At 54.1% G+C, this 13507-nt stretch overlaps 1 protein-coding gene across 1 annotated transcript; it reads right to left on the bottom strand.

Moving 5' to 3' along the window:
• Positions 1-111: 111 nt before the first annotated feature.
• Positions 112-13278, bottom strand: CLUP02_15278 (dynein heavy chain; the record flags this gene model as incomplete). Its single annotated transcript, XM_049294202.1, has 2 exons — positions 112-561; positions 610-13278. The coding sequence occupies 2 exons, from the start codon at positions 13276-13278 to the stop codon at positions 112-114; spliced, it is 13119 nt and encodes a 4372-aa protein (XP_049151348.1).
• Between the last annotated feature and the right edge of the window lie 229 nt (positions 13279-13507).

The following is a 13507-nucleotide window of genomic DNA, read 5'->3' as shown; positions in this document are numbered from 1 at the left end:
CGACCTCTACCAATTCTCTCTTGACAAAAAAGAAAAGGAAGCAACCCCTGCCATCAGGGAATTGTCAATGTCCTCTATTCATCCACCCTCGCTCTCATAGGCATCAGCTCACTAGGCCTCAACCATGAGCTGCTCCCCTTCCTCCAATAACTCCGTGACCTTCTTCAAGTTACCAATAAGGCTGCGTCCAAGACCGACCAGGAGCAGCTTCTCTGCGTTGGCGGGCAGGCCGAGGTACGTAGGCGGCTCGCGCTCCGGCAGCTTGTGGATCCAGGCCATAAAGTCCGACAGAGAGGTACCCGACGGCACAACGAGGCTGCCCTCTTGGTTCTCTGTGCCCTCAACGAGCTTGTGTCCGACGTCATAGGCAGATGGCGTCAAGAACGAGTGCACCAGCTGGTTCAGCTGCTTGAAATCTCCCTCGTTATCAATCTTGCCACCGTAGGTTTCCGTGACGAGGTAGCGGATCATCTCCCAAGGGATGCTCTGAGGTGCAATGTTCGTACGGGTGCCGGCAGCGTTTTCGATCCAGGTGTCAATGATGAATGCCGAGCATTCGTACTGAGCAGGTTAGCTTATGCATTCCATGTTCACTTCGATAAGACTTACGTCACTGTCATTGAATTCCCAGAAGCCCTTCCATCCCAAGCTTGGAGCGTAGCGCAGACGCTCTTGCACGACTGCATGCAAGAAGGCAAGAAGCAGATACAATCGCGTGCGCTCCACGGGTGCCTTGGCACCTCTCGTAGACAAGGAAGACATGGAGTCCTTCATGTTGGCGCGCACACCGGCGGGCTGCTCGTACATGAGAACTCTGGAGGCGCGCAGCAAGTTGACGGGGATCTTGGGACTCGACTCCATTGACAGGAAGAGGCGGAACTCGGAGTGGGGGTTGAGCGACTCCATGCGCTTCTCGAGACTCTGCAGCCATGTAGGCGCGAGATGCACGTTCTTGACCAAGACCCAGTTGCCCAACTGCGCGGCGTTGTTGATGACCTTGTCGGCACTCGCGAGGCCCTCGTTGGAACCCATGGCAATGTTGGTGCATTTGACGCGAAGCCTCTCAACGAGGTTGTCCACCTTGTAACTGGCATCGAAACCAGGGCTGGAGACCAGAGAAATCGGTCTAGTGGCGGGAACCTGGCTAACAGTCTCCTTGAGATCCTCGACGACGTCAAAAGTGTCGGAGCCAAAGACCAGAGTGACAAATCGCTCGGCAGCGGGGACGAAGCGATCGAGACGGAACAGCTTGACGAGGAGCAGAGATTGTAGAGCCTGGTCAAAGGCCTCCGTGCTGTCGTCCCAGATCTGAGGAACAAAGTTCTCGGCAAGCTCCTCAGTCAGGAATTTGTCCCAGTCAGCAGACGAAACAGCGTCAAGCTTGTCCTTGAGCACGCTCATGCGGCCAGCTCGGGTGAAAGCCTCCTCCTTGGCATCCTTGTCGGTAGAAAGATCCTTGCCTTCCACGCGATCATCAAGGATGATGTCGATCAGCGTCTTGTCCATCTTGTAGGGCGAAGCTTGCGCAAGCAGCATGGCCAGCGTGATCCGGTCCTTTTGGAGCAGGCCGAGCGCAGTCCGCTTGAAGGCTGTGATGAACAGATCCTTGACAATGATGTCTCGCCGAATGTTGTGGTTCATCTCGTTGGCGAGATTCTTGTTGCCATGCAGGACAGAGTGGAAGATGTCGAGGAAGTACTGGAGCGAGAACTGGTAAAAGTGGTTGAGGTAGTGGAGCTGCTCCAGCACAGCAAACACAGTGCTGCAAGAGCGGGCAATGATGCTGTACTGCTGGGTAATCTCTTCGACTTCTGCCATGACGCCTTCGGTGTTGCTCATCTTGTCAGAAATTTCCGCAGCCTCCGTCTTCAATGTCTCCAGGGTCTCAATGACGTTGTCGTCATCGAGAATGTTTCCGCGGGACTCGTTGAGAGCTTGCAAAAGACGCTTCTCCAACTGTCGCAGATGAATCTTGAACTCTCCCTGCAGCTTGATAAGGTTGGATCGCCGCTCGTCGACATCTGGTCTCTCAGACTTCAATACGTCATTAAGGGACTGGGTCTGGAGACTGCTCTGGGTGACCGTGAAATTGACAAATGTGGTTCGGGAGCAGATATCAGGAGCAAAGGTTGCCGACGGGTCGCGGGTCGACAGATAGATCTTGAAGGATGGCGAGAAATCGATCTGCTGCTTTCCAAGCTGAATAAGGACACGACCACCAGTCTTCTGGTATTCCTTGTTGAGGACGTGGTTGAGGATTGGATCGAGGTATTCGGCATCCTGGATGAGGATAGGGTTGCCGAAACGGAGGGAGCTCTCCAATTGCTTGGTGAACGAGTCATCCAAGAAACTGGTGACTGTCAAGCGACGGTCCTTGCTCTCCTTCTGCAAGAATTCGGTGACTCTGCCGGAAGGATCGATGATGAGAGGGTAGCGGTTGAATCGCTTGAGGACGATGGCGTTCTCCGTGCACAGATCGTCAACCGGCAGACTGTTCTCCTGCCAGCTGAGACGCTCATCAGCAGTCGACAGGTACTCGGTGACTGGGTTATGTTGCTTGTATAGCACACCGGACAGCTGCAGCTGGTGCAACCAGTCATCCATCATGGACTTTCGGAAAGTTTGATCGTAAAGACCACTGTAAGCGAGGAAGGCTGCCGCGACGAGGACATCGCCAACGAGCGTGCTGATCTGGGTCTCGAAAGACTTGCTGCCCTCCTCCCAACGGACTCTCTCAGACGAAAGACTGTCGAGTAACTTGACACTTCTGTCGACCTTAAATTGGACCTTTGACATCTCAGACTTGATGGCTTGCGTCTCGCTAATGAGCGCAGCATACTCCGTCTTATACTGGGCGATGCTAGACTCGAGGGTATTGATGGTGTTCTCCACAGCCTTGGCCTCGGCCTTGGTTTGCAGAGCGGTCTCCTCGAGCGCATCGACTTCGTCCCTCAGAGGACCAACACGATCGAGAATCTCAGAGTACAAGACCTGTGCCTCGACCCATTGTACCAGAGGACCACAGGCCTTACTGGCACGGTTGACTTTGTCGAAAGTGAATTCAGGGATCGACAAGAAGTCATTGCGCATCTTGGTACGTAGAGCCTTGGTCATTTGGCGTTCATTGTCAAAGTTGACAATGCTGGCAATGAAGTCATCGCGACGGATAATACCTTGGATCGTTCGCCAGTCGTTGACCTTGTGACCGAGCAGAGCACAGACGGACTCGAGGGCCAATCTGACACCCTGGGGCGGGTTACCCATGGACCGGACTTCGGTAAGATGTTGACGTTTGATGTTGCTAACACTGGCCTTGGCCTCTTCAACGGCGGGTTCAGCCTTGGCGAGGTCTTCCAGCACAACCGTTCTTCGCGAGGCCACCTCAGCTTCTTGTTTCTCGAGTGCGACCTGAATCTCCAACGAGGTGTTCTTTCTCTGTTCAGCCTCTCTCTGGTCTGCAACCATACGCTGCAGCTTCTCGTTGGCCTCGGCGTCCTTCTTCTCGAGCTGAGACTTCTTCTCGGCAAGGCTGACCCTCAGATCGCGAACCTTGTCGACAGTGTCTCTAAGCTTCTCGAGACCAACGTTGAGATGGCGCTGCTGCTCCTCCAGATCCTCGCGCTTCTCGTTGTAAAGCTTGACATACTGCGCAACGAAATCCAAGAAGTGTCTGGGGGTAAGGAAGGTGACCTTGCCTTGCTGCTTGAAGAGCTTGGTGTTGAATCTCTGGAGGGAGTAGTGGATGTAGACCATGGAGTTAACAATGGTCTCGCGATGCGTAGGGGGAAGGCTGAGGGCGCGGTACGCCACGGGGATAGTATCAGGCGCCTGGAAGTTGGGTCGATCAAGGTCCATGGACTGGGTGAGCTCATGACCGACTTGGAAGAGAGCCTGATCGGACCAGTCTCCGAACCAGTTGAGAACGCAACGGTTGAACAAGGCAGGACTGGTAGCAGCCTTGGATCCCAGACCACCCTCTGGCGGGTTCATGGTGAACACAACATGCAAATTCTTGACAATCTGTTGCGTGAACCACTTGTACAGCTCCTCAGGCGAGTCGAGGTGCAGGTTTTGTCGTTGAGCACCCTCCTTGCAAGCTGTCATGAGCGCGGCGAACTCGTCTCCCTCGAATAGACCGGGAACCTCGGCGTTGGCGAGCAGAGTATTCATTCTTTCGAGGAAACCCGAGTCCAGAACGTTGGCTTCGTCCATGATGAAGCAGATCTTCTCGCCCTTGCAACCGCAACGCCTGAGAACATCGCGTAGATCGTCGTCAAAGTCTTCGGCAGAGTACTTGCCGTGGACCTTGATTTGGAAGACCTTGAGACCGTTCATCCAGGCCACAAAGCGCGAGAGCGTGGTCTTTCCACTACCACTCACACCGATGAGGATAAGATGGCCCTGAGGTTGTCTGAAGACACGATCAATGCGGAGCACGTGTTCCAAGACATCATTGAAGAGAATGAGGGGTACGTCAACTTCTTCCTCACAGAACGTCTTGAGTCTGGCCTTGACAAAGTCTCGAAGCTGCTCTCGGTCGACTGGTACGTAATTCTTCGACAGCCAGTTGGAGAAGAGGATGGGACCGCCAAGTGCCTTTTGATCATCGATAGTAGGGAATAGATCAAGAGCAATGCGTCGGACTGCGTCATCGGTCCATTGGCGCTCGTCCTCAGCGACGAGACGATCTTGGAAGAGGCGAAGAGCTTCGTGCGCCCAGATACGGACAAGTCCCTCAATGGACAACGTCTCCAGAGGCCTGATGGCTTCGTAGATACCGCGCACCCATCTAGTGAGTTCACGAGGACTGTAGACATAGTGAGGCTGAATCTTGGGCGTGAACCGCTGTTGCGACTCAAGATACAACTTGACCATAGCCTGCGTGAGTGGCTCAGAGTAGCCACGGAGGGATGGAATAATCTTGAGAACAGCCGAATTGAAGGTGCCGTAAATCTGGAGCAAGGAAAGCTCTCCAGGATAGTCGACCATGATGAGAGGAGCATGGCGAAGGAATCTGGCGCCCAATGGTGTACGACCAGCGTCCGTTGGAGGATTACAGGCACCGACAAACTGGATACGGTCGAGAGTGACCCAAGACTTGTCCGAGGTTCTCCAGAAACCGTTGTGCTCAACGAGCTGGCGCAAGAAGGAAATGGCTCTCTGTGTTCCGTACTTGTCGGGGGCAGGCAAGTTGATTTCATCACAGAAGATGACCAACCATCTACCAATCTGTGTAGGCGAAAGCATGACTCCGTTCAACGTCTTCTTGTACTCGCAGTATTGCTCAAATGTCTTGATAAGAAGGTCGGGAGTAGTCGCGCTGGAGAAGTTGAGGCCGACAACCTCCATGTTGGGAAGCTTGCGAAGAGCGCTGAAGAGCGTCATCGTCTTACCGGAACCGGGGGGGCCGCAAAGGAGCAGCGGCTTATGCTCAGCCAACCAAGAATAGAGAACATCCTCATGACGCACTGTATCAAGAGTAGGAATGACCACGTCTGTCTGAGTGACGGAGTGAGTATTGACTTCAATGGTCGGCACCTGGTTCTGCCACGGCGTCCACTCGGCCTGCGGAAGAGACACGTCGAAATCGATGAGCGAGCTGCTGCCATCAAGAGGCGGGTTGCCGAAATTGGCCAGTCCGCCAACGGCATCTCCAAACGCTTTGCGGTCGTTGAGAGGGCAGTCACCAGTGAGGGCCCAAACTAAAGCGAGGAGCAGCTTCTTGGCAATATAGGCTTCAACCTGCTCAGGGTCTAGGGGGAAGTCAGAGTGCTGAGCGTTGTACTCAATCATGTCGCGGACTGCCTTGTTCAAGAGCGAGAACAGTGTGTTGAGAACGCGAGCGACAGTGAAGTCCATAATGTGGTTGTAGCTCTCGGCCTCCTTGAGAGCAGCTGTGAGGAAGTCCTCCCCGGAGAGATAGGCGTTGAGCAAATCGGCGACTTGAGACTGAACGGCCAGGGCCTTGGCAGGGCTCTGTCCAGCTCCGACGCTGTCTTCGTCCAGGTCCTCGAAGGGCTTGGAGCGGAGCGTGCCGAGGTAGTGCTCAAGCATCATCATTGGCGTAACGGTATCCTCGCTGAACCAGACCATACCGCAACGACTGACCGTGGCGAGGGTGGCATACTTCAACGTCTCCACCTCGAACATGATGCGGACGTTGGCGGGTAGGTTGAGACGTTCGCCGTTGGGAAGGGTGAGAAGTTTGTTGTCGTCCAACACACTGTTCAAATTCTCAACCCATTCGGGGTCAACGTCACCGTCGAAGACGATCCAGTGGCGCTTAGAGTCCTCGCCTCTGAGATTGTCGACAATCTTTCGCAGAATGCTAGTGAACAGACCATCCGTCCACTCACGCGTGGTAGAGTCAAGGTTTCCGTAAAGAGCCTCCTTGGACATGACCTTGGAGTCAATGACGTGCTGCACGCCCTCGACACCCTCGACCTTCTGGAGAGCGTCGAGCAGAAGAGTCCATGCAGCAGACTTGCTGGTGCCGGAGTTACCAACCATCATCACACCGTGGTGGATCTTCTGAATCTGGTAGAGTTGAAGAACCTTTGTCATCCAGGTGTCGTTGACCACTAGCTTTCTCTCGTCTGCGAGCGTTCTGATGGCGTCCTCGAGGGCCTGCAAGTTGGCCGGTACGTACTTGACGCCAGGGAAGCAGTCCTCTTCGACCTCGCCAAGGATCTCCACATCGCTCTTGATAAGTTTAGGGGCGATAGTTTCGCGGATGCTCTGCACGATAATTTCGGGCTCAACAACCTCCTCAGCACCAATGCTGCCATCACTCTCTACAAGCCTTGCACGCTTAAGACCTCCGGAGCTGACGAGAACACTCTTCAGAGCACGAAGACCAAAGTCGTAGTGAGCTTGCTTGGAAAGTCTCGCGGCACACTGGTCGAAGAAAGGAACCGTGTGCTTTGACAACTGCTTGGCCTGGTTGAAACCTTGAGAGTACAGCATGACTTCGGCAATAAGCTCCTTGTCAGGCTTAGACATGGCAACGCTGCGGAACAACTTCTTCAAGTTGTCGGGAAGGTTGGAACGGCCAGCATAGCCCGGGTTCATGGTGATGAAGATACCAGTGTTGGCGTTGACATGGAGCTGGCGCCCAACCAGTTCGGTCTGGGCCTTGTCGTCTTCGGCTCCCTTCTTCAGGCCAAGCTGAATGTTTTGGATTTGCTGCGAGACAGCGGATAGAATTCTCTCCTCGAGACGGTTAAACTCGTCGAAACATCCCCAAGCTCCGACCTGGCAAATACCGAGGAAAATACGGCCCATGGCCTGGAAATCGAAAGTGTCGTCACAGCAGAAGACCAAAGTGAAACGACCGAGCTGGAGACCAAGGGCCTTGACTGATTCCGTCTTACCCGTTCCGGCTGGACCGTAGGGAGACCCACCCAGTCTTTGCTCGAGAGCTTGTGTGAGAGTAAGGAAGCATCGGTCTGTAAGAGGTGTTCTGACAAGGCGTTCCGGAACTCCCAGGTACTCGAAGCCGTAGCTGAGCTTGGCATTAGCCATCTTCACCTGCAGGCGATTGGGGAAGTCGCCTTCGGGGGTGTAGACGTAGCGCATCTGGAGAAGCCACCAGTAGTGAGCAGGCGAGGTTGCGTTGAGGCTGATGAGTTTCTCGATGGCGTCGCGCTGGTGCACACATTCAGTGATGAGCTGTTCGCACTTCTTGCGCTGAATGACCTCAAGATCACCCAGAACAGTATCGGCGAGGAGGCGAAGCACTTGCACCTCGAGCTCGTAGAGAGATTGCAGTGACTTTCCTCCGTCAACGAGAGACTTTTCGACGGATGTGGTCCAGACGACTTGTGTTGCCAGAACGACAATCTGACTGGGAAAGGCTTCCATAAACGCATCCATCGCCTCCTTGTCGATCTTCTCGGATTCAAAGATTGGAGTATACTGCTCGACAGCCTCCGCGAGGAGCTCAGCCAGCGTGTTCTTCATACCACTCTCCAGGAGAGCCAACCAGTCGTTGATCTTGGGCGTTTTGGCGAGGGAGATTTCTTTCTTGAGACGCACAGCCTCGCCCTCCTTCGAAGTGAAGCCAGAGATGATAGTCTCATCGTCCATAATCAGTCCGGACAGACCAGCAAACATCTTCTTGAAGTGCTTCGCGATACGCAGGGTGTCGTTGCTGTTACCGATCATCTCGAGGAGATCTTCGTCACCAACGAAGTAGAATCTAGGGAAAGAGACACGCTCCTTCTCAAGGTATTCACCAAGAGCCTTTTGGATCTTGTTGAGGAGTTCAGCCAATCTCTCGAGAGACTTCTGGACGTTGGGAATAGTCAAGACATCGAGTACGTAAGGCTGCTTGTAGACCTTCTTCATGACAGCAGAAAACTCGCTGTTGATGTTCTGGAACCTCGAGGACTCTACTGGCAAAAGATGCTTGATGTCGGCATTGCCAGTGAAGACACCCTCAAGGTAGACCCACTGACGCTGAACATCGATCCAGACGTCAAAGAGGACATGCACTCTGTTGAGCTTGTCTTCCCAGGAGGACGCCTCCTCCTCGAACTCCTTATAGTAAGGCGAGTGCTTCATGGCTTGCAATGAGTTCAGGTTTTCGCTGCACTTGGCGAACAGATCGTCCCAACCGCGAATGAGACGGCACTTGTTCTGGTAGTTGACGAGCTCCAGCCCATAGTTGGACCACGTCTCGCGGACTTGCTTCAGGAACTCCTCCAGGGCCATCTCACCCTGCGCCTGAGCAATGATGTCCCTGACGATGACCTCGGTAGCGACGAGATTGAGGTCCCAAACATCGCCAAGAGTCATCGACACTGGTGAGTATCGCTTGCCAGGCTTGATCTGCTTGTAAATCTTGGTCCAGTGGCGGTCTCGAATAGCCTCGGACTTGAGGTCAGAAAGAATGGTGTTAACCTTGAGCAGACTGCGAAGGATAGTCTGCACGTGCTCAAAGGCGGCATATTGTCTCATGCGACTAGGCATCTCCTTGGTGCTCTTGATAAGGTCGTCAATCTTGGACCGAATCTTTCTGGGTTGGACAGCAGTCCACAAGACCTCTCGCGTCTCGTTGAGACTCGCCCAAATGGTGGACAGGTTGGACCAAACGGACTGGAAGTCCTGGACTTCTTCCAAAATCGTACCGAGAGAGGTGTCCGCGGATGTAGGAATATCGAGAGCCTCTTTTGCCTTGGCCACCATTTCAAAATCGGACTGCAGCTTAGAGATTTTGGTCTCGAACGTCTTCAACGTTGCGGTGGCAACATCAGGCTGAGTGGTGCCAGAGACGGGCTTCTCGTCGTTCCATTGCACTGCGACCTCGGCAATCCTGTCGTTGACAATCTTGTCCTCGGCAATGATCTTGGATCGCAGGGCGTCAGTCTGGTCCTGGACGATCTTGGACTTCTTTTCCAAAATCTCAGTAAGAGACTCCCACGAGCTGTCAATCTGCTCGATATGAAGCCAGTCGTTGGGGAATTGGTAGCGCTGGCGCACGAGGGTAGACTGGCCCTGTCTGAACATGTCGATCTCAGGAGCCCAGAGCTTGACATTACGTCTGCAAGCCTGCACAACAGTAATAAATTGCACGGCTTGTGCAGTCGAAGATGCATCGAGGCCCTGGCTCTCGAGGTCGCGACGAGCCTTTTCAATCTCGGCGTGGACCTCACGCATACGGTTTCCGAGTCTGCTGGCGAACTTCATCAAGATCTCGTGCTGCCATTGGTCGTACTTGGCATTGACCTTTGTCTGAACCTGATCGTAGTCAATCGTGATATGGCCGAACTGCCGGCTGACTTCTTGCGTGTCAAAGGTCTGGCGCGTCTTTCTGATCTCCTGGAGCAACTGCAGCCATCTCGCAAGCTGGTCTCCGAGAGCCTCGTAAACCTGTTCTGATTGAAGATCCCAGAGGGACTGGAACTGCAGCCACTTGTCGACGTAAGAGCCGATCTCCTGTAATTTCTTCTCGACAGACACGTATACGCGGCTGAGTAAGTCGGTGCAATCGCTGGGAAGGTCGTCAAAGTGCGGTTCGTCCAATGTGGTAGTCGTCAAAGTCATTTGGTATCGCGTGGCTTTGATCTTCTTAAGATTGCAGACGATGCCGAGCCACTCGTGGAGTTGAACGAACCAGCTAGAGCGGGAGTATTCCAGTGGAGGGTCCAAGTAGATCACTTGATTCCGCATGGACAACTCGAGAATCAGACGCTTGATTGTAGGTCCTTCTTGTACAGCCTCTTCGCCATTCTCAGTTACTTGTTTACGGCGCCCATCGTCGAGATAGTCGTCCTCAAAGGCATTAATCCAAGCCAGGATGGCGTCTTGCAGACGAGTAAGAAGCACCTCCTTGAGCTTTTGGTTCATCATGTCGACCCAGTACGGCAAGTTGACGTACTGCTCCAAGTTAAGCTGATCGACGGCAGTCTGGATGGTCTCTAGACGTGAAGTGAAGGCGCTGGCCTCGTAGGGGCAAGTGTTGAGCTCAATAAGCGCCTTCTCCACGGTCGCGTGGATTGACGCCAGTGAAGCGGTCTTGGCCTGGAGCAAGGACACGGCCGCGGCAAACTCTCGAATGAAAAGGCTGTGCTTGCTCTCGGATGGCTTGGAAAGCCCAAATTCGGATACGTTGGGCAAGGTAGCGTTGTTCTTGGTGGAGAAGAAGATCTCGTGAGAGTTGACAAATGACTCCCATCGAAGAGGAACACCTCTGGACACCAGAGCATAGACGTCGTTCCTGTATCCATACACAAGCACGGCTTCCTCGCCCATCTCGGAGATTTGACGCATGGTCTGCGAAAAGGTACGAACGCTCTCCATGAGACTGACTGCGAAAGGGTAGACACGCTTGGCATCCTTGGACACATTGTTGATTGAATGAGGAACAGCATAGTTTTGCCACATGAGGTTACGTGTCTCTTTGAAGAGGGTGATGACCTGAGGATCAAAATTGACCATGAGTTCGTAGCTGTTGCCCGTAGATCGCTGGCGACGAATATCAAAAAGGAAACCAGAAATAGAGATTTGGCGGCGCTGAACATCGTCGAGCCAAGCCTTGTAGATGGTCTGCGTGTCCAGCTTCTTCCGGAAGAGATTGCTCTCGCTCTGCAGCTTCTGACCTTCGGCGTGGATGGCCCACTCGGAACCCAGCACGTCCTCGACCTTCTTCATGTAGTTGTCGAGCTGGTGCTCAATTTGTCGCGCCCAGATAATGGCACCAGAAACAGGCGGCAGATCACGCAACTGAGCCATGGCGTGAGCCTCAGAGTGGCCATACTGTTGCTTGAAGCGCTCGTGAAGGCCGTGGATGGCTTGTTTCACGTGCTCCATCAACTGGTTCTGGTACTCGGCAATAGCACCACGAATTTTTGGGCGCACGAAAAGAGCGTTGAACTTGGAGAAGACGCGGAACATCTCGTTGGCGTTCTTTGCCGTCGCCAGGCGGTCTCTCAGGCGCGCAATGATGGAGTTTTCAACCCGAGAAGTCCGCTCATTGTACATGTTCTCAGCCTTGGCCCATCTCTCGGTGCCTTCAGGGGAAACATCCAAGAGGTCGACGTTCTTCAACGCTTCCCAGGCCTGCTTGACTTCTTCGACGGCGTCCACATCGCCCATCTCTTCAACAACGACTACGCCGTTGGTGTTGGTCGTTTCTGTCAAGCCGCTCACAGTAGCCTTGGGACCGAGAACATTGACAATGGTCCGCTGCAGCTGCTCGTGGTTGTCGCGGAAGGTGCTGACGTACTTGAGACGGCCTTGAAGCTCGGCATGCTTCGGGTTGACCTTGATGGGAATGAACTTTTCGTTTCTCCTACGCGTTACCTCACGCGCGACATTGGTAAACTCCTTGATGCTTTCATCCCATGTAGTGAAGATGTCGTCGCTTGCCTTCATAATGGCCTTGAATTCAGTGTAATCGAGGTTGACAAGCTCGGTACCGGGCAAAAGTCGGTGCAGCACCTCGTCCAAGTCTCCAGAAATAGCTTCGACCAAAGGGAGGGCTCTCCGAATGGGGTACGGGCAGATTCTGAGCTTCCTGTTCAGGTGGCCAAAGATCTGCACGATAGCGTCCTTGACCTTGGACAGATAGGTGGCGGAAAGCAGTTCGTCGAGCGGGAAGTCTCGCATGAGCTGGTTGTACTTTTGCACCTTTTCCATGGCCTCCTTCAAGCCGGTATCGGCCGTGAAACTGACAGTCGCCTGGAAACGCTTGGCGTGCTTGAGAATCTCAAGAGTCAGGAGGACTCCCTCGCTACGGAGCTGTCCTTCGATGCCCTCCAATGCAGACTCCATCGACAGCCAAAAGTTGACCTCTTGACTGGCCGTGAACTTGAAGTCTTTAGCGCTGTCGGCGGGGTCCCTGGTCATCCTCGTAATGACCTGAATCGACTTGATCCAGCTGTTCACATTGTTCTGCAAGCTGTTGAGGAAGGTACTGTCGGAGAGCACGGTGCCCGGGATGAGATCGAGTGTGGGTTTCGAGTGTCGCGAATCGGCCTCTTCCAGCGCGTTTTGTACCATTGTATGGAACATGAGGGAGACCTCGGGAATTTCGACGTTCTGCTGGAGATGCAGCAAGCTCAACTCCAAGTCGTTCCATCTCTTCTTGGTGACAGGAATTCCAGTCTTGGAGTCCACATCCGCCCTGCCCCTGGCGCCATTGGTGATTTGGCTCCGGGTGTTGGCATCAAAGTATGGCGCCAGCGCATTATGAACATAAGAGTGCAGGATTTCGAAGGGCGAAGTGGAGGGGCCTTGCTCGCCGGCGGTGGCATTCAAGGTCGCAGGGCCTGGGAGATTAGTCAAGAGTATCTGAGAAGTGAGCGGCAGCGAGGGGTCGATCTGGCCAGGGCGCTGCTTGAGCAGCACGAGGCATGACACGGTCGTGGGAGACGAAGAGATCTCGGTCGTCAGGGAGTATGTGTAGGATGGAGACTCTACACTCAAGCGGTTAGCGGTGCCTATGCAAGTCGGATAGGGTTCTGCCTCGCGCGGGTTGAACGAACTTGAGTCGTCAGTTCCATTCTGTATCGTGGATACGGGCAAGATGTCTTTCTGAATGTATAGGGCGTTCGGGGTATCGGTAGCGAAGCGGGTGCAGCGCTGGACAGTATCAGAGTAGCGGTGCTTGTGAAGCAAGCTCCCGGGGCTTTCGAGGTCCTCGTTGGTCGCTCCGAGAGCTATCTGGCAGACCAGAGCAATGTGGTCGAGAACGCGGCTCGGATCGATCGAGGATTCGGCGGTGGGCGAGGCGACGCCGTTCGCGCCCGGGATCGGGGTGGAGGCCACCTCCATGGCGGCTCGGGGTATGTGGTATGTGGTTTCGGACGAAGGACGATATTTACAGGGTCGAGGTCGGCATCATCGTGGGTACGACGAATAGACGGTAACGTAGGTGAGCGGACAGTGTGTCTGTCGGGTCAAAAAAGGGCAACCTCAGGGGCGATGACTGTCGGCCGCGAGGTGGACGAGTCGTGATGAGCCGGGGAGCGAAACGAAGAGAAGCGAGAGAATGGAAAATGCT

The sequence above is a fragment of the Colletotrichum lupini genome, chromosome 8 (assembly GCF_023278565.1).
Source record: "Colletotrichum lupini chromosome 8, complete sequence".
In the NCBI taxonomy this organism is placed as follows: domain Eukaryota; kingdom Fungi; phylum Ascomycota; class Sordariomycetes; order Glomerellales; family Glomerellaceae; genus Colletotrichum; species Colletotrichum lupini.
The sequence above is the reverse complement of the archived record's forward strand: the minus strand, read 5'-3'. Positions and strand labels throughout refer to the sequence as shown.